We start from the raw sequence: 25,406 nt of genomic DNA on the forward strand, positions 1-25,406 counted from the left end.
GTGGCGTCCGTGGGCTTCTGGAACCTGCGGCAGGCACCTCCCTCCACGTAAAGATGCCCGCACGAGAGCAAGAGGGGCCCGGGGCGGCGACGGCAGCGCAGACACTGCATCTTCTGCAGGACTCCTGGCACAAACGCTTTCAACTCGGTTTATGGTCAAAACACCCACATTCAACTTCTGACTACACTTGAAACCACTCGAAGAAGGTGGGAAAAACACTACCAGCCGGAAAACATGGGCTGTTTGTGGGCAATCAGGTTATCTCAGCTGCTCTTGATATAACAGCTGGAGACTATATTTTAGTCATGACTTGGACATCTATCAGCATATTTTTATATATCTAAAATACACATATGTACATACAAATATTTATAAAAACACATTTTCAAAGCCTGTATTTCACATCTCCTTTTAAAATTAGTATTATTTTATCAGGTGGGTTCTGCGCCCAGTGTCGAGCCCAATGTGGGGCCCGAACCCATGACCCTGAGATCAAGATCTGAGCTGAGATCAAGAGTTGGACACTACACCAACTGAGCCACCCAGGCACCCCCACATTTCCCTTTTAAAACTGACTAAATCAGTATTACATTTTAAATTCTGGAAGGATCGAAACGGACCTATGTTGCATGGAAATATTCTAATACCAGTAACCAAGTTAAATAAAGCTAAGTCTAGCAATCTGTCTGAAGTGAGAAATACTAAAAATCAAAAAAGCAGGGCCCCCCGGTGGCTCAGTTGATTAAACGTCCAAATTCAGCTAACGTCACTATCTCGTGGCTTGTGGGTTAGAACCCTGTGTCGGACTCTGTGCTGACAGCTCAGAGCCTGGACCCTGCTTTGGATTCTGTGTCTCCTTCTCTCTCTGCTTCTACTAGCTTGCACTCTCTCTCTCTCTCAAAAAACAATAAAAGTTAAGTTTTCTTTTTCAAAAAAGCAGAGTGTAAAGAATATCTACTTTATGAAATAATGAAAACTTTCCTAAAGTCCACATCTTTATAGCCTAGAAGAAGAAAAGGTTTTGCACAAGGACTCATGCTCAATTTTTTAAAAATATGGTTAAGTTTGGGGCTCCTGGGGAGGCTTAGTCAGTTAAGCATCTGACTCTTGATCCTGGCTCAGGTCATGATCTCAGGGTTTGTGAGTTCGAGCCCCACATCGGGCTCTTCACTGGCAGCATAAGGCCGGCTTGGGATTCTCCCTTTCCCTCTTTCTCTGCTGGAAGGTACCTTTCTCCCCTCTCTCCCTCTCTCTTTCTCTCTCATTAAATAAACAAGAAGATATATGGTACTTTCAAAATAAAAGGTCTAATTTCCTTACTCTTCCTGTAGTGAATATACTATACTGTAAGATCAGTTGTAAAAAACATCATATTGTATTCTTCTTACGTTTCTTTATTTTTCGAGAAGGAAGGAGAGTGCACACATGCACACATGAGTGGGGAAGGGGCAGAGGGGGAGAAAGAAAGAAACCCAAACAAACGCCGAGCTGTCAGCACAGAGTGGGACCAGGGAGCTGCATCTCAGGAACCAAGAGTTCGTGACCGAAGCAGAAATCAAGAGCTGGACGTGTAGCCAGCAGAGCCACCCAGGCGCCTCAGTATGTTGTATTTCTAAAATGCCAACTCTAAAAGGTAGAACTTACACAAATCTTCTCAGACTTTCATTAGGAACCTGTACAGATTACATGAAGCTCGCTCTGACTAGTGTTTAGAAAAAGAAAATTATACCAACAACATCCTCAATTCAGATTCCTTTCTATTCAAGGTTTTTGGTTTTATAAATAAAGTTTGGTTTTTTATACCAAGTTCCATAGGGCCCAGGGTTTTTTTAAATGAAGTCATGTAGTTTGAGGTCAGGTCTGGGTTTGGGGGAGTACCGGGGTAGGGAGAAGAAAGTGAGAGACCACAGAACCCCAAGATCCACCGCCATAGCACACGCTTCTCAGGAAAAAGTAAGATTTCTACATACACTTCCGCAGACGTTTTGAAGGAAGAAATAGGTTAATTTCTTCAATCAACAAATATTTACAGAGTGCCTCCCCTGTGCCAAGCACTGCTTTCGGTGTTGAAGAAAAAGTATTGGATAAAACAGACAAAATCTGGGCTTACATTCTAGGAACTTTAAGTTTGCATTAATAGCAATAATAGCAGGACCGTTATTAAGGATGTACATTGTGCTGGACACTGGTGGTGAAGCTGACACTTTACAAAGTAGAATTTTACTTCAAGAACACGAATGGTCATTTATTAAGCACAGACTGTGTGCTGGGGACTCTTCTAGAAGCCTTCCATTTCACCCTTAAGATAGTCCGATAAAGCAGGTCCTGGGAAATTTCACTAATCTTACACTGCACAGCTCTTTCCATTTTTGCATCTCTCAATTAGAGATGTGTCTTCTAATCGATGGTGTCTCTCGACAATATAATGGGTGATGCTACCTTTCTTTCTTGGTGTTATATAAAGTAATGGTAAGTCTTAAAATTAATAGTTTTTACAGGTTTGTTTTCATTTTACAGAGGAAAGAGAGGCACAGAAAACTTAAGTATCTTGGCAAGGTCCTACAGCTGGTAGGTACAGGAGTTAGAATTTAAAAGTTCTGAATGTAGAAGTAGCAGAATCAAAGACCAAATTGTTCTTTTCTCGTGACTATTTCTAACAACCGAGTGGCTACACTCAGAAAGATAAATGAAACTATCATGAGATACCGCTTTGTCCCTAAGAGGAACAGATTTTATAAGTTAGCTGACACAGTCCATAGGGGAGGGCGTGAGGAAATACTGGTCTACGTTGTTGATGGGAATGTACTCCGCAACACCTTGCTTAGTGGCGATCTTGTGATTCCTACCATGCTTCCAGATAGGATACAGCCATTCCGCGTCTAGCAATCTGTCACACAGTTAATATGTATACATACATGAAGTGACGTCTGTGAGATTGTACACTGCAGTACTGCCTGTAAGATCAAAAGATCAGAAGCGACCCAAAGATCCATCGGTTAGAGTCTAGTTAAATGTGGTCAACATCTGGCATAGAATATATATGTTTATTTGTTTTTTTTAATGAACAAGGCAGGTTTTTATGTACTGACTGAAATTATCTCCAAGACATGCTATCGAATGCAAAAAGAAATTTAAGAATTTCTAGTGCATCAACATTTGAATACAATGTATCTATACAAACACACAGGTAGGTTTGTGCTTATATGTGCAAAAGTAACTCAAGAAATATGCACATAAAACCAGAGACAGTGGCTGCTTCTAGAGAGGGGAGCAGGGGTCTGTAAGGATTAGGAGGAAGGTTCTTATTGAATCCTGGATTAAGCATTTTATTACCAATTTTATAATTAAAAACCAAGAACAAACTTAGTACATTCTCCCACAGCTGTGGCCATCACTACTTGAACATTCCAACGACGCAGTGACATGGACAGAGCATCAAACTGGGAATTTAGAGACTGGTTTTAACCCTGTATTTTCTGTGGGATGATGAACAAGTGCTTTGTATTGGTAAGATATGCAGATCAGAAGAAGAGTACCATATACGTACTTCATATATGCAATATATTAAATTCTGGTCCATAATTCAAAATCTTTTCTGCAGGGGGGGGACCCCAACAAGACCTGATTCCTGTCCCAAAGACGGTCCCAGTGTAGTAGGGGGGAGGAGCCATGCCAATAATAAATATGTAACGGGGAAAAGTAATGAAATGTCATATTTGTGACCATTTCTCTCTACTCCCCACTGGATAAGCAGCATCTAACCCCCATTACTGTGTCTGCCCACTAGGGAAAACCTCCCGTTTACTGAATGGAATTGAATTCTAAGAGCACGACAAGTCAAACAATTAAGGCATATGTACGTCAGAGTGGTAGCATGGCGACAATTGTCCGTGTGTGTCAGAAAAGATGCAAAGAAGGTAAAATGGAAGTGGGTTTCGAAGGATGAATCCTGCAGGACAAAGGAGCCTTTTCCGCACCCATGAGGCGGAGGGGGAGGGGCCTGGCAGGGGTACAAGGGCTCGGAAGGCTTGCCCGGCCCTGCAGTCGAGGGCGACACGAAGAGATGACAGACCCCCGTGCTGCAGTGTCACATCGCCAAGGGCAGGAAAGTGCCAGAATGCATCACGCTGCAGAGGCCAAGAATTATGCCCCCAAACAGAAACATAATGGAGGGCAAAAGGCAAGAATATCTAATACACTGTGTGGAGAAGTGAAAAAGTGGAATGGTAAGAAAATAGGAGCACAGGGAACTGGACATCGGAAGATAATGAACTTGCACGAGAGACAACTGCCAAAACCCGGAGCCTGACACATCGCCTCAGGCAGGGGGAGTGGGCAGGGCGCGGGCACTTTAAAACCCTAAATACATCGACTTGAATTTTTAAATTAAATCTGAGGAAGAAAGAGCTGATAAGAAATAGTAAAAAGTAAAGTCAAATGAGCAGCTTTAAAATCATCCCCTTCTCAGGCGCCTGGGCGGCTCGGTGGGTTAAGTGTCCAGACTCTTGGTTTCGACTCAGGTCATGACCTCATGGTTCATGCGTGGTGAGCCCCCCGTCCAGCCCTGTGTCGATGGCACAGAGCGAGCTTGGGATTCCCTCTCTCTCTCCCTCTCTCTGCCCCTCCTCTGCTTGTGTGTGTGTGCGCGTGTGTGTAAGAGCATGTGCACACTCTATCTCCAAAAAATATTAAACACTAAAAATGAAAAAAATCATTCCCCTTCAAAAGAAAAACATCCTGAAGCGAATCAGAGAGAGCTGTTCTATGCACAGCAGCTGGATTATTAGTCCTGACAGTAATTAAACGTGGGATACTCTCCTTTCGTACCCATGTGTGTTCCACATATGAACGGAGCTGAATTAAAAAGAACGTGAGGTTTTAAAACTCTTATTTTTATTTGGCATGTGTGCATTTAAAATATCTCCGGAATTTTGAAAGGCACCCAGAGGTAGTACTGAATAATGGAAAATATTAACAGTCATTAGGAGACGCTGGTTATCTTATTTTTTCCCCCCAGATGCCAACATTCTAGTCTTCCAACTTCAAGAGAAGAGTGTTAATGTACACACAGAGGAAGCACTGCAGATCCCGACTGTAATCCTGTCTCCTTAATCTGGCACGAAACCCCCGAGAGGGTGAATTGCTGCCCCGTGGAAATACTTGCATTTCACTAATCTTTGGCAGTAGAATTCTGGAAATTGTGCAAGTCGGAATCTGTACTGCAGGTTGGAAATCATAGGGGACACACGCTCACTGGGACCTTGCAGCCACACTGAAATAATGTGCTGTGGAAGACGCAGGCCAGGCCCGGGGGGAGCCCATTCCAGAAACACTATCAACCCACAGCCCACCAATCACAGGACTCCCGACAGGCTTAAATCTCGAGCAGCAGAGGTGAAGGGAGAAAAGGAAGGAACAGCTTGCCTGTTTCTCTAGTGAATGTCTACACTAGATGCCATGAACATCACTAGCATTAATGTCTCTCGGGGCATCTCAATAAAAATAACTTTGGCTACGAAGAAGTCATTGATTAGATTTTATGATAAAATGTACTGCTCAGAGGGCGCCCGGGTGGCTCAGTCGGCTGAGCGCCTGACTTCGGCTCAGGTCATGATATCAAGGTTTGTGAGTTCAAGCCCCATGTCGGGCTCTATGCTGACCGCTTAGAGCCTGGAGCCTGCTTCAGGTTCTGTATCTCACTCTCTCTCTCTCTGCCCCTCCCCTGCTCACGCTCTGTCTCTCTCTGTCTCTCTCTCTCTCAAAAATAAATAAAAGATTAAAAAAATTTTTAATGTATTATTGGGAAACAAAGTGTTCTTTTCGGGGTGGAGGGAAAGAACATTCTTACTCTTTAAGAATAAGGTATGGGCACTTTTTAATTTAACTTCTGTTTGTGTCTTCCACAGAATTTTCCAGAATTCCCAGGTTTAAAATGTTGTTACAAGTTTTTAGAGAACTAAGGTCAAATGAGTAAGTTGTTTATCTTTTTTTAAATTTAAGTTTTTATTTAAATTCCAGTTTAACGTACAGTGTAATGTTAGTTTCAGGGGTACAAAATAGTGATTCAACATGTCCATACATCACCTGATGCTCATCACAAGTGCCCCCCTTCATCCCCATCATCCTTTCCCCCATTGCCCTCCCCCCACCGTAGGTTTTATCTTTTTTTTTTAATTTTGTAAGTTTATTTATATTTTGAGAGAGAGTTAGAGAGCACAGGTAAGGGAGGAGCAGAGAGAAGGAAAGACAGAATCCCAAGCAGGCTCTGCACCATGAGCCCAGAGCCCGACGGGGGGCTCAAATCCACAAACCGTGAGATCATGACCTGAGCCAATATCAAGTGTCACATACTTAACGGACCGCACCACCCAGGGGCCCCTGGTGGGCTTTATCTTCTTAATCAAAATAGTAAATGTTGGCAAAACTCTACCTGACGCAGGAGTCGGCCTCTGAGAGTGGACCAGGCATGGTGTGCAATAAGGAATGGACAAGGAAAAGGAACACACATCCCACGTCCTGCACTACACGCAGGGGAGGTTTTCAGATAATTCGTTTACATCCCATCCTGTTTTGGGGGCGCCTGGGGGCTCGGTCGGCTGAACGTCCGACTTCGGCTCAGGTCATGATTTCGCAGTTCATGAGTTCGGCCCCGTGTTGGGCTCTGTGCGGACAGCTCAGGGCCTGGAGCCTGCTTCCAATTCTGTGTCTCCCTCTCTCTGCCTGTCCCCCGCTTGCACTCTGTCTCTCCCTCTTGGAAATAAATGTTAAAAAATAAACAAATAAATAAATAAATAAATTTCATTCCATTTTAGATTTTCTTTTCTTTTCGCCTTTCTATCTCAATTTGCCAAAGTGAAATATGTCATACACAGGCTACCTGGGTTGCCAAATAAGAACAGGGTACCTAGCTGCATGTACATTTCAGATAAATGAATACATCTTAAGTATAAATATGTCCCACAAATTTCCTGGGACATATTTATATTAGAAAAAGAACTCACCGTGTATCTGAAACTCAAATTTAACTGGGTGTCCTGCACTTCATTTGCTGATTCTGAGCCCTGACGTATGAGGTGGCTGGTGTGGTGGCCGGCGGGGGTGGGGAAGGTTGGGAAGCAATGGCGCACAGCGGTGATGGGACACAAAACACGGCCGGGGCAGGGTGCAAACACTGATGACAGAGGACAAGAGGGGGTGACGGCGGCGGGGGGGGTGCAGTGGGAGGCGCATGAAGTCCGTGCTCCAGCCCCCGGGACAGCACACTTCCTCTCTGCCTTGTGCTGGACTCTTCCTGATTCTGGTAAATATCGGGGAGGCAGGGTACAAGCAACGGCGGTAAAAAACTTCCAGGTTTTAGGAGGTACTTTTAGGTTGTATAAATAAGTTGAAAATACATATCCATGTAAATCTTTTGATTATTTCTTATTAATGCTTCTTTTGAAATGTTTTTTATTTTTATTTTTGAGAGACAGAGACAGCGTAATCAGGGGAGGGTCAGAGAGAGAGGGAGACATAGAATCTGAAGCAGGTTCCAGGCTCTGAGCAGGTCAGCACAGAGCCCGAGGTGGAGCTCGAACCCATAAACCGGGAGATCATGACCTGAGCCAAAGCTGGATGCTTAACTGACTGAGCCCCCCAGGCGCCCCTAATAATGCTTTCGTACTGAATGTTGGCAAAGGATTTCATTATGAACGCTGCTCTTTCCCGTTACTAACATTGCTGAGAGGGCCTGGGTGCAGAGACGGAGGGGACAGCCATCGACTAAATACTATGGTCTTAACCCGGGATCCGGGAAACTCCATTTTCTGCATCGTGACCCCACGGGCCCATGAAAGGATGTCACGAAAGCCAGCTGGTGTCCTGATAAAAGGAACAGGACAACACTCTACCTGCTTCTAAGCTGTCTTGCTGCCATTTTCCTATTTCCATGTGTCATGATTTCAGCTGACTTTCTCCTCGACCTTTCTCAGTGATTTAGACTCTGACTTGCCCTCTTTCTCTGGCATGGACACCTCCTGCCCTGTTGGTCCTAAAGAATTACAAAGTGGTTGGCCAGAAGCCCTGTGAGGCCAGTCTGCCCCACCCCCATGACCGTAGGGAGGAGGCAGGCAAAAAAGCAAGGTGGACAGGGCTCCATGAGAAATGGAGCGCAGGGAGCACTGGGCCCTATTAGTCACCGACGACAGCAGCCCCCACATCCAGCTTCATTCAAGATGTCTTTGCCCAGGCTGATGGTACATTAATCAGGAATGTGGAGGTGAAGGTGAGGGTTTTTAGGACATCTTGGCCGCTTTGCAAGGAAATCATTCAGTGGAATCCTCAATGCTCTTCCCCTACTTCTGTCTTCTTTCTTATTCCTTCTCACACCTCTATTTCTACATAGAGTTTACCTATTTATTTTTTAATATATTTTTGTTGATATTTCTTTATTTTGAGAAAGAGAGAGTGCAGGCAGCAGAGGGGCAGAGAGAGAGAGAGAGAGAGAGAGAGAGAGAGAGAGAATCCCAAGCAGGTTCCACGAGGTCAGTGCAAAGCCTGGAGTAGGGCACAATCTCATGAACCAGGAAATCACGACCTGAGCCAAAATTGAGAGTTGGACACTTAACTGACTGAGCCACCCAGGCGCCCCTTGAGTTGACCTACTTAAATTTAGACTCGGAACAGGGAGAGAGGCAGGTAAGAAGGCCCGGTCTGACCTTGAGCTTGGGCTGGCAACCCACCTTTCGTCAGAGCATCCTCTTACACTGTGGCTTCTCAGCTACTTGTGGCCCAGGGGTGACGAGCCTGGACCCTGGAGCTGCACTGCTTTGTAACTTCCTGGCTATGTGACCTCGTGCGGTCACTTAATCGCTCCATGTCTCAGCTTCCCCAACAGTAAAAGAGGAAAATCAGAAGGTACGAGGAATGAGTTCTGTGTGTGTAAAGCTGTGAGGGTAGTGCCAGTTACAGAGTGTGCTCCAGATAGCTGAGTAGTAATCCTAATCCTAATCACAACACCACCACCACCAGGTCCACCGAGATTCCGTTCTCTTTGTCGACGCCCAGGGTGCCTGACAAAGCAGAATCCTCATATCCCTCAGGTGCTGCCTCTGTCACTTTAGCAGCATTAAAATCTGCCATTTACACACACTTCCATCCTACCCATGCCTGCAGTCGGAGGAACAACACAAACATGTAAAATAAATGTTTAATGTTCAGATCAATGTCATTTTAAGAGGAAAAGAAACACGTAGGGACAGTGGCAAAGGTAGGCTCGAGGAAACAGGATGAGTTCCTTGGCCCGAATCACATGCTGGGGAGAGTTAAAAAGAAGCAAGATGCTTTTGGGTCAGGTTGGCCCAGATGGGGAAGAGACGGCGTGGCCGGGAACGTGGACCATTGAAATGAAAGAAGCAGCTGAACTCTGTGTTTTTGGTAACAATGACACGAGCCCTTTGAGAGGAGAGATGTTTTAACAAATGGAAGCGCAGATTTTATACCAAGAGAGCTCTCTAGTTGTGTCCGCTATTTTGCGGCTGAGTTGGTCATCTGGCTTTGCAGCGGGGTTCCTGAAGCTGAAGAAGACATTTTCCCTGTTCACTGAAGGACTCGCGCCCTGGGCTTCAAGGCCAGAACCTGAGCGTGCTCTTAGGGTGGCATGTGGCGAGCCAATCCATCAGACACGTGTCCAATTGTTCCTGATATTTAGCAACATCCCTCGGATTACTTTTGCAACATTTTTTAGTCTTTGCCAAAGACGGGGAAGAGAGTGAAGTGCGCAAATGGCTTTGGACAGTCTGCTGCGGAGAGCTGTTTTCAGCATGGCATTAACATGCCAAATCAATAACTTGTTTCTTCATCCGCGTGTGCCATGAAAATCTGGCTATCGTAGAGTGCCGTATCCATTAAAAACTGAATATGCTATTTCCAGACAGCAGATAGCTCAAAGCTCAACAGGGCCAGCAGGCAATCATCCAAGCCCACATCTCCCTCTCTGGAAAAAGCACTCAAAAGAACTCTGTTGCCACATTATGTTACTCAGAGCGCACGGGATGATGAGGCCTTGACAGTCCCGTAGCTGCCTCGGGACTGAGTCAGATGGCCGCAATTCCTCCGACACAAAGGGCTGGGGACGGTGACCGTTGTGACCTGAAACCACTAGACAAACCTGATGACTGGAGAAATGGCCGTCAACACGGCATTTCTAGAACGAAACCCCCCTTTGGTTTCAGGTAGGTTATGTGTATTTACAAAAACTTGGCGTCACAGAAACTAAGAGTCTCTTAGGGAAGAGAGGATGGTCGTTTAACCCAAGATGTTTTCTCGCTCGCAAGACTTTGAAAATACACTTTTGCTGTAGGCTTCTGTCCACATGAAGCCGCGGACAGCACTTCACACTTTGCATGAACTACTACTTCACTGCACACTAGGAGGCATGAATTCCCAGATGTCTTCGTATTAATAGTGGTTCCCAAGGCATTCTTAGGAAGCGGGGGGTTGCAAATACATATCGGCATTTTTTGGGGGGTATATTTAATGTTGCACTTAAAAACGCATTGTGCTGATACGTTACAAGTATTTTACCCAAGTTATGCCTAGCATGATCATTAAGATAAAAATATCTTACGCTTTAATACTTTTACAGTATCTAATTATATAAATAAGTAATTGGAGGAATATGAATTCTGCCCTCATTTTTCCCGTCCACGACACACTTTTTTGGTCCTTCACCCAATTACCAACACACGTTTAATCGGTCTTTTATTATTTCTCTGTTGTTAAAGCACTTTCTGTAGTAATGCTTCATTTGCCCAACCTTTAGAGACCAGCTATGTCAAAGAGTTTTCAAGATAAGTAATATTTACCCTTAAAATATCAGTTTCTAAAAATAGACTACACGCATCTCCACTATTCTAAAACATCTGCTTCTTGATGTATGTTAGACCTAATCATTTAACTTTGGGACCCTTAAAACATGTGGGATCTTTGGGTGTTTGGGTCCAACTTACATGGACCTGGGCAGCTGCACTTTTTAGAGTCGCTTCGTTAATGACTTGGCGTCTTTATGGCCTTGTCCTGGCCTTCGTTTCCAGCATGCCGCCCGTTTTAGGGGAGCTCTGGCTTCTTGCAGCAATAACCACCCTCTTTGTAACTGCTGCTGGGCTGACTCTGATTTGGGAAACCAGACATCTATATTTGTTAGAAATACTCTTTTCAAAAGTGGACCGTGTGTGGATGGGCGGTGAGGTGGGGGAAACTGAAGAAGTAATGAGGTGAGGAGAGAGAATTAGACATGGATTTCGACCGCCCCAGTTGGCGGACCCTGCAGATTCTGAGCTGGGTTTACAGAGCAGAGAAGCCTGCACAAAAGGCCTCTGGCTGAAGAACGTTTGTTTTCCGTCTACTCAGACGCTAAGTCATCACGCGTACACTTACACGGCCATTGTGCGGGCACATATGAATTTGTTTACGGTTAAACCGATACACATCTGTGTCTGTAGAAATAACACGAGTCCCCAAAAAAGAAAAGAAAGAAAAAACAAAAGCTTATTCCACCAACATAGCTTTCTAATAATGTTTCTTCTCATCTTTGCCTATTCATTCATGTCTACAATTGTAGAAAAGTATTAAAATACTTATCGTCACTAAAAGAACATGAGATGCCCACCTCACAAAATACAGACACTATGTAACCTGGGAAAGACTCACTGTAACGGTGGAGTATATATTAACATATGCAGATTAACTGTGTTTAGGAACTTACTCAACTATGCAGGTGTTGAAACCATACAGACTTAAACAGAATTTTGTACTTTTTCCTTCCATGCCTTTTCATATTTCGTAATAGCTTTTTAGATTAGCAATTTATCAACATCTGTGTTTAGCTAATAAACTTAGACATCCCACCCTGCTCCCCCCAACGCCCCAGAATACATAACTCTGATAAAATCCAACAAGAAAGGAAAAACGGAAGAGAGACAGACAGGCAGACATCTTTTATATGCATGGCAATACTTTTTTCGGGGCAAAGACAGAAAGCGACTATGCAGTTTTAATGAAAAGTGGTCTAATTACAGCCTACTCTACTTATCCATAACTTATCCAAAGAAAAAATTCAACTCCGGTGACCTGGAAGGCCTGGGAAGCAGTACGACGATGTGTTTTCAGAAATTACAAGCTACGTTTATTATGTGTTTATTAAAATAACTGAGGACAGCCTCCAATGCACAAAATGCAATCAGATTGCCGGCCGCTTTAGACTCTCTTTTCCAATGTTTTCTTTTATTCGGACAGATAAATGGGAATTAGCTTTGGTTAAGCCTCTTTATATGTCTGTATTAGAAGAACTAAAAACAGTTTTAAAAAATGGATATGGAGCCAGAAGTATGAACTTCTTCCAGTCTCCAGCCAAATTTGTCTTGAGAGTGTAAAAAATAAATCAGGTATTTACCTTAAGACTCATCTGAGTGCACATTTTGCTCTAAGGTTTATTTGCTTTCTGCAACAGCATTTAAGAGAAAACCAACTGACCATTTACAACCTAAACAATGGCTTCAGAGTATGATTAAGAACAGCACCTGGCCTCACTCAAACAACACGGTTGCTTAACCCGGTGACTTTCCGGTGTCTGGGGTCAGGGAAGGGCAATCTCGGTTGGGTTGAGGAGGGCGGGGGAGGAGGGCCGAGCAAATGTAACTGACTCACTGAGAACAGAACACGGTTGTACTTACCACCCTTTGTAATTACAACTGTTTTAACAGTTTCTAGCAGGCAAGGCTATCATTTTGGTGACCTGCTGTAATTTGGGATGAAGCCCCAGGAAGCCCTGCCAACTTTAGAACGGGAGCTGCGCTGCTGAGTGTACGCAGCATAATGAACCCACTGAAATGCTGAGTGTTCCCTCTTTGGTATAAATTTACGTCAAGGGAAAAATTAACAATAAAAGGAATTTAGCTAGTGAGGAAAGGAATACCACAAAATTCACTCCCAGGAAAATTTCAGCCATGTAGAAAAAAAAATATATATATATATATATACATATATACACAGAATAGCATGATAAATCCCCATAAACTCACCATTCAGTTTCAATCATCATCAACACGTGGCCAATCTTACTGTAGCCTCCCTACCCACCCCCTGCCTTGCCACCTTTTTTTTAAAGTCAATCACAGACAGCGTATATTTTATTTTTATACAAGCTTTCATTTATAATGTATGTATGCATTTAACCTAAAGATCACTACAGAAATCTCACCGAGCAGAAGGCGTTTAAGTCAACTTTAACCACATCTTACAAAACGTTCTTAGCTCAAGCCTGTCTGCTAAGAAAGCTAATTTATTTGGATATAATTGGGGACTTAAATGACCAAGTTGACTGGAGAGACAACTCCCTTGTATTTTACTTGTGGGGGGAAAGGTACATTCTAAGCCTGAGGCAGTGGCATCTGTGCCCCAGCCCCTGTGACGCTGATCTTTGTGAACACTGACCAACAGAAGACCAGGTTGAAAGTGACCCGGGTGGACTTGTCCTGGATGGAGCCCAGAGAAAAGGCGGTGGCGAGTAGGGCAGGAGCCGCCTGGAAACTTTCCCCTTTTCCGCCGCTGCACATGCAGAAACGAGCAGGATGCCAAGAGGCCAAACCTTTGCAACTTCAAAAATCACTCATCAAGCGGTCTAACTCCTTACAATAATTTATTACCGATCTTAAAGCAAAGATCAAAAGGAACTCCATCTAGCATTTATATTCAAGTCCTCATCGCCCAGTGACTAATTTGTAGAGGAATGAAGTCTTCACAAGGGAAGCCAAAATAATCTGAGGTGACTTTGATACAATGCCACAAAGGATATGAGGAGGAAGCCGGTGGAGGCTGCAAATGGCAAAGTTCCATTAAGAGCTCTAATAAAAGAATAATGGAATTTCCCTTCACTGTGAATTAAAAAATGTTAGAAGTGGGCAAAATTCAGGCAAGTCAGGCAAAACCTTTGATTTGTCACAGCCTTTTGTTGTTCTTAAATGTTAACTTCAGCCACTGCTGCATTTATGTTAATTAAATGGCTTCATCTCAAAAAAAAAAAAAAAAAAGCAACTTTCCCATCAGGAATCTGGTTCCGCTGGCTGGCATATTACTTATCAGCCTGCACCTTCCCTTCTCATGGTCAGGCACTCCAGGCTCCCTCCGTCTCTTTCAAACAAATTGCCGCATTCTGCAAAGCGATTGGTTTAACTTGAAAAATGTAACTTGAAATGATACAATTTTTAGTACTGTATATTGCCATGGTCACACGAAGGAGAAACACCTCCTTCCCAAACTGTTGGTGCTTAGAGTCGACTGGTCACTATAGAAACACGAGAAGCTCCTGAAAATCCTTCAACTTCTATGAACAACTGGCACAATTTTTTCCTCCTGAATCCAGACGTCTCCCGTATTCTCAACTGAGGAAAATAGTTTTCACACTACTTATTTTGGCTAGTTAAAAAATCCCCACCACATGTCTCCTTGTAAATTCATAGATAAAGATTTAAGTTTATATTAGCATTTCAACTGTGCAAATTTTCTGTTCGCTTCTGAAATCACCTCGAATTAACAGATTTACTGGAACCTTACGTGATATAGAAGTTGTGCACAAGTCTCAGAAATCTTGTAATGTATTTTCCCGTGATGATGTGGTGTGGAGCATTTTCTTTAGAAACAGTTAAAAGTGTTTTTTTTCCTTTTTTAAAGAGCCCTCATCTTTTACGAATATATGGTGAAATGCTTGTAAGTCAAAGTAACAAGATGTTTGGGAATTCTTCAAATACGGGGAGTGGAGAGCGTGGGATATAAATGACGCAAGATTGGCCATGAGTCTATAAGGCTGGGGGACGAACATGGAGGGGGCGTGACGCTGTTCGGGCTTCGAGAAGCCAAACCTTTTGGCAGTGGGTGTTTCAGAGACTATGCGACACGCTGCTCCTTGTTGGGGATTTTACTTAGAAAAAAATAACTTTCTGCCAGGAGCAATGGAAAACCAAGAGTTGGCAGTTACTATTACGACGATCTTTACCAATTCAAAAGTCAAGTGCATCACTTCAGTGTTTGGAAGGGGAAAAAAACCAAACTAAATAAATAAAACCCCCAGATCTTTCCATTGACATTGAGATTTCAGGGACAACAGGTAACTGCATTTTAATGTGAACAGAACAGAATTCTATTAGTTCAGAAATAAAGATTTTTCTGATGGCTTTAGACGAGATAAAGAGTTGACAAATTAAAATGGAAGTCTACTTCCAAATCGCTGCACACTGGTGCGACTTCAGCTCTGTGTTCGGAAAGATGTCTATCTGATACATGAATAACATGCTTCTCTTACCTTGTGATCATACGGATTGTAAGAATGGAACACCCGAGAAAGATCTCTTGTTCTTTGCTTTTTCTGTGGAAGAAAACACAAACATCTGAGTGGACAGGTAGCAAGAATACATACGCACATATGTATCTATATGCAGACCTACCTATGTCTGTCTGTCTACATACCTACCTGCGTTAACATATTGTTTAGACTCGTCCCCATGCAAACCGAGGGGCCACAGTGCCAACGTGGGCCGCGGAGATGCAATTGGAAACGAAAGCCACTTGAGGGTTACGTGTGTGGTTGTCACAGACCAGGTGGGCAAGCTTTGCCTAGAGGTTTCCTGGTTGAAACACCAATCATCCTCAGAGAAATCTCGATTTTTAAACACACAACTCAGAAACCAAAATGAAGAAGAAACTGAAGAGAAAGAAAACGCGAACACATTCGACGACTCGCGATCTCACGGTTACACCAACTGCTGTTACTCGGAACTGGGCACTGCTAGGCGTCCTTTTGAACCAAGTCCCTTCGTCTGGCGTCCTAGTCACACTTGGGTTTGCCTGCCTCAGCCTCTGCTGTCTGCTGGAGGCCACCTCTGTTCTGTCACTGTCGTGGCCCAGGTGCCCTGCCCGGGTTCTCGCGCGGTGAGCCCTCAACGCGCGTTTGCGAAATCAACGAATAAACGAACATACGGGAGTCAGACAGGCGTATACTGTATGTATCCACCCGATGACACGAGGCTCACAGATCGTTATGAAAAGACAGCCTCTTTACCTTCTAGTGATATGTTTTCTCAAGCTGAACCCCTACTTGAGACTCAGCTCTCCCTCCTGCCCCCCGTGTGGTGACTGGAGAGACAGTGGGTGCTCTCATCACTGCAGACTGGAGGAAGCAGCTAGTCTTCTCGCACGCTGCGATCTGTCCACCCACCATAACCACCCGGGACAAGATTGTATATGGTTCTAGATCTTCTGCGCATATATTTTCATAGACAACTATTACTTTCAAAAAAGGGGATCAAGGGCGCCTGGGTGGCTCATTCAGTTAAGCGTCCGACTTTGGCTCAGGTTATGATCTCAGTATGTGGGTTTGAGCCCGGTGTTGGGCTCTCTGCTGACAGTCGAAGCTCAGAGCCTGGAGCCTGCTTGGGATTCTGTGTCTCCCTCTCTCGGCCCCTCCCCTACTCGTGCTCGGTGTCGCTCACTCTCAAAAATAAATAAACATTATAAAAAAAATTAGGGGCACCAGAATGACTTAGTTGGTTAAGTGTCCAGCTTTGGCTCAGGTCATGATCTCACCGTTGGTGGGTTCAAGCCCCACGTCAGGCTCTGCACTGCCTGCTTCAGATTGTGTCTCCTTCTTTCTCCGCCCCTCCCAACTTATGCTGTCTGTCCATCTCTCTCTCTCAAAAACAAACAATAAAAAAATTTTTAAAAAGAAGGAGATCATTCTGTACACACTGCCCTAAAATTTACTTTTTCTACTTCACAACTTATCCTTGCCAAGCTTAAAAGACATGTATAACCAGATCTGCAATCCCTTAAACGGGGTGCTGAAATCCAAAACCTTCTGAAGGCTGAACTTTTTTCTGTAATTCATTTCAGTTTTTTAATAAAACGATCATCTTTACACAAACATCTTTGCCAGTTTGACAGTGTGCATTAAAAACAAAAAAAGATAAACCACAGAAGAGCAGATACAGAGTCAAAGTTACCCTGGTGGCTGAGGCCAAGCCCTACCCCGACTGCCTTCCTACTGAGAGTGAGCGAGAAGGGATTGCAGGGCAAGTTGTGAATTCGTAAGTTTATTTATGTATTTGGGGGGGGAGAGAATGGGAGCTGGGGAGAAGCAGAGAGAGGGAGAGAGAGAATCCCAAGCAGGCTCCATGTGCTGTCAGAACAGAGCCCAACTTTGGGCCTGATCCAATGACCGTGGGATCACGACCTGAGCCGAAATCAAGAGTCAAACACTTAACCAACCCAGCTACCCAGGTGTCTCAAAAGTTGGAAACTGTTGATTTATCTCTTTCATTTAAGGGTCAGAACATCCTCAATTTACGGAGCAGATTAAATGTCTTTAACACGGATGTCAAACATCTTCTCAGATGCCAATTATAGAATTTATTTTCTTTGGAACACCTGGGTGGCTCAGTCGGTCAAGCATCTTACTTCCGCTCAGGTCATGCTCTCAGGGTTGTGGTTGGAGCCCTGTGTCGGGCTCTGTGCTGACAGTTCAGAGCCTGGAGCCTGCTTCCGATTCTGTGTGTGTGTCTCTGTCTCTCTCTGCCCCTCCCTTGCTCACACTGTCTCTCAAAAATAAGTAAACATTAAAGAAATTAACAATTTATTTCTTATGGTTATCTCGTGTTCTCCACAGTTAGCCCCCTGCCGTGTCTTACACTCCTGGCACTAGCGTGGTCTGTCGTTGATACAGCCCCCACCCTGCTGTGGCTCCCCTCTGCTGTTGTTAATCCAACCACCTGGCTGCTTCTGACCTCACTTTGAATGAGTCCTTGCCTGGTGTCCATGTTTCCTAGGGAAACACTTCCCTATTTCCTTCCTTTCAACTCCAGAGTCTGCGTGAGCATGTCGGTCCCACCTGCAGTGAGGTAAGCGGCCCTCTGGCCTGGGTTGTACATGACCCTCTGCCGCCACTTGGCTAAGGAGTCCAATCTGCTGTGACTAGGATCGTGTATTAAGTCATTTGTACGCGCTCCTCCTCCGACAGACCGGTATTCCTCGTTCAGCGCTGTCTTTGGAGTCACAGTCCCACCTGTCAGCCCTTCAAGGCATTCGGCTTTGTGTCCACACCCTGACACCCACTAAAAGTCACCCCTACCTGCTGCCAGCGCAAACCCCCACCTCCCCCATCCACCTCTCAAGTGGGCCTCCAGCCACGAAACTCTGAAGTAATTTAACACTCCTTTCCCGTGGGGAGCAGGGATGAGCCTCTCGCTGGAAATAGTCCCTGGGCTCTGGGAGACCCTGAAATCCGCACTGAGCAGGTAGCTGCCCACCGCGGTTTTCATTAGCTTCTAATTTTCTCCATCCTTTCCATGTACTGCTCAGTTGTGTAAAAGTTCTGGGCTGATGCTTCAATCAGAAAAAACATGACGGATGATAACATCTGCTTTGGTAGAAGACTCACCATAAAACATGGTGCGACATTTTTTTTTTTTTCCAGAAAGGAAATGATGCTAGAAAAGATAAAATATGGAGCATATCAGCATTCAATTTAGGAGGTGTCCGAAGACTGTTCAGCCCCGAATTGGCTGAGCCACCAGCTTGGGTTGGCTGATGGGAATGGAATATTCAGAGGTTGTTCTGTGTGACCTTTTCATGTGGTTTTGGTTTTATATCTCTATTTTGACAGCTAAAATCTATACATGCCTTTTACCTCAAATTATTCTGGGAAGGGAGAGGGGTATAAATGACAAGGAAATAACATTTCAGATTAGCACTCAAAGCAGCCAGCGAGGAAAAATTCTCTTCTTTCTGAAAACAAATTTATTATACGCAAATACAGTGAAGTCTTGGCTATGAACACTGAAAGTTATACGTATTAGTTCAGTGAACTGAAAACTACTGCTGTGAGGTCAGAATCACATAACCAGCGGTGTACGTTCTGGGATCCAGGACAGGGGGTCAAGCCAGCCCACCACCTGGGTTTGTAAGCAAAAGTTTACCGAGCCGCAGCCGCACGCTCCTGTTCATGTATCATCTGTGACCACTTCTGTGCTGCCGGAGAGGAGCTGAGTGGTTACAACGGAGATCACACGGCCCATCAGTCCTCAAGTATTTACTATCTGGCCGTTTACAGAAATAGCCATCCCAGATCTCGAATCCCGGTCTTGGACCACGTCTACTTCTGGCAGTAGTCCCCGGACCCCAAACAAACAAGAATTCTTGCCCCTTCCACTGGATGCCGACAGTCCAGGGCTGAATCGTAACCTATACGGGCGACACCGCAGCCCAGGAACCATGCCGTCTTGTTCTCAGGATCTTACTTGTCAACAGTCTATGTGCAGACACAGTAGTCCCAGCTGGCTCGCTGAGTATGTGGAAACAGATACGGGGTTTTCAGAGGCTTCTGCATCCACACTGTACCTGCTCATCACAGTAACTCCGAGGGCCTTTACTACATTCTAGTGCTAAGGCCACGTGGAACACCTCATGCACAGGTGGCTGACGCGTGCGCGCCCGTTTCTCACAGGCAGCAATGCTATGGGTCTGAGGCTACAGAACTTGTTGAGCCTTGCTATCGCCAGTTTTAACTGAAACTGAACGCTGAGCCAAAAATGGAATAATTAGATACTTTCCTATTGCATCATCGTGTGGGTCTAAACTACCTCCCACTTTTTAGCCTGTTAAAACAAACATCGCAGTCATGCGAGCACCTGTTAATTCTCCAGGGTGTTTAAAGAGTAAACATGTCGAACAAGGTGTGTGATGCGCTGGGAACGGGGGTGGCCATCAACTCTGTCAACTGTGTGAGGAACCTTCCAGTCACCTGCATCCCAAGCCCCGGGGTCCAGGCCGCAGCGGTGAGAAGGAGCTGACGGAGGCACTGTGTGCCGAGCCCCACAGGCTGCGTAGGTAGCTGGGTTCAAGGCAGTTAGAGACTGTGGTCAAACGTGTAGATTTCTGAGAACCTCCATCCTGTAGGTATTTCCTAAACTGCTTTATATCTTACTCTCCAAGAACAGAAAACACCGATGACTCCTTTCATGTCCAAGTTTAAACCCCTTTTCGAACAGAACCAAACCAAACTAAAAGCCCCAATAGAGCAACTTTTTTTTAACAGTTCAGGTTTTCAGACAGTGTAATCCTTTCCATTTTTATCAAGGGGACACAGGAGTCAGATGTGAAAGAAGTGCCACACGGGAGAATCTGTACTTTGAAGGGGAGGTTACAGAGCCAAGTGAACTGTACCAATATCCTCCAGTTCAACTTCTCCTGGGCTCCCCACATGAAGTCCATGTTTTCTGTGCTCACCATCTACTTGCAGATAACAGTATAAATGTCTCAATAAATCTCTTGATAAGAAGCCGAAAGAGCAGGTTTGAGTTTCAATGTACTAACTTCCTGTCTCCCTTTTCTGCATGTAAGGAGCTTGGAAAGTCACCGGCCTCCTGGCAAGTAACAAGCTTGAACAGACTGAAAAATCAACCACTCTTTTTGGATGCATCAGGGAGGGAAAACCAGAAAACGGTGTTACCCCCAGAACTGGGAGGGACCAGGAAGCCAATATGGGCGACGTGGCTTCCTGGAGCGTGAAGCTGCCTCAGGAACGGGCTCCGAGAAGGAAAACCGGAGGGTGGTTGACAGACTGCAGGAGGCTCAGGGCAGATAACGCCTTTAGGAGCTTCAGAACGATCCACTCACAGGGTGGGAGTGGCTGGTCCACAACACTGTGAGATTCACCTCCAGGAGCTCAACCTGGTCCCACGGTAAATATGGGAGAAAGTCCCCTGTGGTTTCTGGCATGGGGAGGGGACAGAGCCACACTCTGAAGCCAGCCAGAACACTCAGTTCTTCACAAGGCCTGCCCTCAGGGGAAACCAGCTACCCAGGGCCTAACCTGAGCCTCGCTACCCCGAGAAGGGAAATACCCAACTTCAGCCCCCTTTGCCATCCTGTTCCACCCACGGAGGGAGGGAAAACACTGAGAAGACGTGTTTGCAGTCCAGGGGCACAGAGACACTCAGAGCCTGAGCTCTAGTCACTGGACTCTGGAATGCTTGCCCTGTCCTCACAGCTCAACACCACGTGACTAAGGGCCTGTTTACGGCAGTTCCTTTTGCTCAGCACATTACATCCGGCTATGGAGAAAAATCACAAGACGTACCAAAAGACAAAAAACACAATCTGAAGACAAAGATCAAGCTTGAGAAGTAGACATGGCAGCATGCTGGAGTTCTCAGACTGGGAATTTAAAATATGTGGAAGGTTCTAATGGCTGACATAGACAGTATTGCAAGAACAGGGGAAGAATGCAAACAGAGAGATGGAAATCTCAGAGCCTCCCCCAAACTTCCTCCTGACCCCCACCAAATGCTAAAGATAAACACTTAACAGAAATGAAGAATGCCTTTGACAGGCTCATCAGTAGACTGGACATGGCTTGAAGTAGGAATCTCTGAGTTCAGGGCATATCAACAGATTTCTCAAAAACCAAAAAGAAAAGAGAACAAAAATTGAAGGGAAAAAAAAAGGAATATCCATGGGCACCAGAGTGCCTCAGTCGGTTAAGTGTCTGACTCTTAATCTTGGCTCCTGGTCTCTCGGTTTATAGGTTCCAGCCCCACATCAGGCTCTGTACTGACAGCGTGGAGCCTGCCTGGGATTCTCTCTATCTGCCCCTCCCCGACTCGTGTTTTCTCTCTCTCTCAAAATAAATAAATAAACTTCAAAAAAATACCTGAATATACAAGGACTATGGGCAGCTACAAAAGGTGTAACATGTGGGGACATAAGAAGGAAAAGAAAGAGAGAAAGAACACAAATATTTGAAACCATAATGCCTGAGAATTTCCCCAAATTAATGTCAGACACCAACCCATAGATCTAGAAAGTTCAGACAACACAAGCAGGACAAATGCCAAGGAAACCTATTCTTTTGGGATAGACACACACACACACACACACACACACACACACACACACACACTTATTTTTGAAAGACAGAGACAGAGCATGAGCAGGAGAGGGGCAGAGAGAGAGGGAGACACAGAATCTGAAGCAGCTCCAGGCTCTGAGCTGTCAGCACAGAGCCTGATGCAGGGCTCGAACTCACAGACCATGAGATCATGACCTGAGACAAAGTCGGCCACTGAACCGACTGAGCCACCCAGCACCCATGTTATAATTTTCAAATTATAGTAAATCAAAGATAAATTCCTGAAAGAAGCTATGGATGGGGGGAGGAAATTTTTATCCATAGAAGAGCAAAGATGAGAACTGCATCTAACATCTCAGAAACCACACAGGCAAAAAGAGAGAAGTAGTCGAAGTGCTGAGAAGAAAAAAGCACCAACTGAGAATTCTGTACCCTGCAAAATTATCCCTCAAAGATGAATAAATAAAAACCTCCTCAGACAAAAAATGACTGAGGGAATTTGTTGCCAGTAGATCTTGTTTGCAAGAAACCTTACAAGCAGTTCTTCAGAGAGAAGGAAGATGACAGAGGTCATAGTGACAACGTACTTGATCTTGCACGCTTCTGAGTACGTGAAGTGAATGACAATGACCCAAGGCGTGACAGGAAGAAATCAAGAGGACTGTGTTATTATTATAAGGTACTCACACTCCCCTGGAGTGGTATCATGAGACATGGATGTGGGTTTTTTGGGGGGGGCTTGGATTGTTTGTAACTGTGTACTGCAAACTCTATGGCAACCCACTAAAACAGGTTCAAAACCAAAGTATAACTGATATGGTAAGAAAGGAGAGTTTGAAGCCACTTATTTTTTCATGTCCCCCTGTTGACAGAGAGCCTGAGAAGTGGTTAAGCCATCGACTGGCAAGGGGCAGCAGAAGAGAAGTGGCCAGGACAACTCATCAGGTCCTGCCTGACCTTTGTGTCCTGCAGGCGCCCAAGGCCATGACAGTGCCTGGGTCTGGGAGCATTAGGTGCTAAATAAATTCCCAAAGAGTCTGGAGTCCAAATTCTAGGTAATGAAAGCCAGGGGCCAGGGACTGGTCAGTCAGTGCCCGCCAGGGACAGGCATGCAGTAGGGAAGGCAGAGAACCACACCCCAGGGCAAAAGGACCAACAAACCAGCCAAGATGTGCAAGATTAAAAACAAATGGCTGAGGGTCGAAGGGGTTCTTGGTGAAACTTGCCAGGAACTAGGAGAATTATGTGAGGACAGGGCTTAGCAAGATGCCCAGGACACGAACGTCAGGGATAGGAAATGAAGCAGCCAGACAAAGCTAAGAGGTAAGTGAAGGTACTAACAACCACGACTGTGGTCTGACATAGCGCTAAGCGGTAAGTGCAGTGCTAACAACCACAACTGTGCAGTACGTCTCCTGGCTGCTTTGGGACCTTCCCCTACACTTCCTGCAGGGGCAGGCCTAGTCCGCAGGGTGCGGGCAGTGCTGGGCTTATTAAACTCAAGTCCACAATATGCCAGCAGCTGGTGGAAGAGGGAAAAGATGATAGCTTCCTGGAGAGCTGAGGTTCTGAAAAAGGTAGAAATAAAGGAACTGAGTCTATAAATAGATTATGCCATTTATGATCTGTAAGAAAGTAGGCTGGGTGCAGGTGCCCGGAGAAGAGAAAGGAAAGGAAGCGGTGCCTTCGAATCAGAGAGGCTAGATGCTAAGGGCACTCAGTGTTGCAAATGGTCCCATTTGTGTCTCGGAAGGGGCTTCCTCCCGGTGGGAGAGATGGAGCAGGGGTGCCAGGCTAGAGGCTGGAGGTGGCAGGAGAGGACGTGGCAATGGTTCAGAGGAGAGGACAACACCCCCTCCCGGGCTCAGCAAGGGCAGGGCACGAGGTGGGACGGATGGAGGAAGAGTGAGGACACAGGCCCCAGAGCTCTTGGTGATTGGTTAGGAGAGGAGGTCACTGAGTAGGTAAGAGAGGGAAGGACTGCGGTGGTTCTAAGATTTCAGGCTCAGACAACACGGGAAGAGAGGCGCCCAGCACTGATACAAGGAATCCAGGCAAAAAGTAAGTTTTTTAGGAGGGCTTGTGTCTGTGTGTGTTGAGCAAGGGGGCAATCAGATTTGAACAGAATGCATTTGAGCAGCTGGCAGTGATCCATTCAGGGAGATAATGGGGGAGGGGGTGAAATGTAAGGGTACAGTGCTGGTGCAGAGATGGGGGCCATGGAGCTGGAGTCATGGGCCCACTGGTACAATGTGATGAAACAGGAGAGGGAATGTGGTCACCAAGGGAGCATACACAGTAAAGGAGGCAAGAAGATGAAAGGAAATGGTGGAAGTTAATATCCCAGCAAATCACAGCCCTCTGCTCTGGACTTCCTATGTGACGTGAGGAACAGTGGGTCTCAACTCTGGCTGCAGGTTGGAACCAATATGGAACCTTAAAAATATGCCAGGGCTCCGGTCCACATCCCCAGGGGCACTGAGCTAAACTGCAGGGTGCGATCCAGGTGAGGTATTATTTAAAAGCTTTCAGGTTTTCTAACGGGCAGCCAAAGTTGAGGACCGCCAGCCAACACGGTCCCCAAGGTCTCTCCTGGCTGTCGGCTCTGTCTTCTGGGTGGGTTCCCCGCTGGCCTTCAGCTTTGCCATTCTGGGTTGTGAATTCTAACCAGCATTTTCATTCTTAATCTCCGTGTTACGCCTGCAGCTTTGCCTTATTTCCCAGTCTCTTCCTTGACTCAAGAATGAACTCTATTCGGGAATTCCTCAGGGGCACATCGAGGCTCCGCTGCACGGAATAGACTGCTGCTATATATCTAGTTCCCTACTTGGTGAGTGCTTCTGAAAATGAATGGAAAGCTAATTTAATAAACCTGAACCTTTATTTTGTTATCAATGTATAAAACATCAGAAGCTTAATTAAAAGCACTTGACGTTATCAGGACTCAATCACAAGCTCACTTTTTATACTGGACATATTTGGATGGAGTCCCTCGGATAATAATCATTCAAGATGACTTAGAAGAAAGAACAGGCCCCTGGAATCTAAAGTAACGAATTTCAAAATTAGTTAAAAGAAAAAATCAGTGATGTGAAATACGTCTGGTGATCAAAGACACCCCAAATACCCAGGAAAACAAACTCTTCGAAATCTCATCTGCTTTTCCTTCATAAGGCACGTATGTCATACTTTTTGTTCTATGAGGAATGGTTACAGTGAGGAGGGGAGGGAAAATAAAGAAAAACAGGCTGCTCTGAGTCAATACACACTCCTCACCTCTTACTTTCTAGTACCATCTGGAAGGTAGCAGAGATGACCCTAGTGCCGTCTTTGACTAGACTCTTGAATTTCCTTCTCTGCGTCTGGTTACAGCCAATTCAAGGAGGGTTTCGGGTTCTTTGGTTTTTGGAGTCCCCACAGGGGAGGGCACAGTGAAGGCCTGTCTCAGAGGACATGAGAACAGCAGAACCCG

General features: G+C 45.3%; 1 protein-coding gene across 6 annotated transcripts in view; it reads right to left on the bottom strand.

Moving 5' to 3' along the window:
- Window positions 1–25,406, bottom strand: part of CDKAL1 (CDK5 regulatory subunit associated protein 1 like 1) — a 646,364-nt gene that overhangs the window by 109,782 nt on the left and 511,176 nt on the right. For all 6 annotated transcript variants that reach the window (XM_029944073.1, XM_029944074.1, XM_029944076.1 and 3 more), the window contains one exon: window positions 15,335–15,397. In XM_029944073.1, the coding sequence (XP_029799933.1) occupies window positions 15,335–15,397 (63 nt within the window). The remainder of the gene's footprint in view (window positions 1–15,334; window positions 15,398–25,406) is intronic.

This window comes from Suricata suricatta, chromosome 7 (genome assembly GCF_006229205.1).
Source record: "Suricata suricatta isolate VVHF042 chromosome 7, meerkat_22Aug2017_6uvM2_HiC, whole genome shotgun sequence".
Lineage (NCBI taxonomy): Eukaryota > Metazoa > Chordata > Mammalia > Carnivora > Herpestidae > Suricata > Suricata suricatta.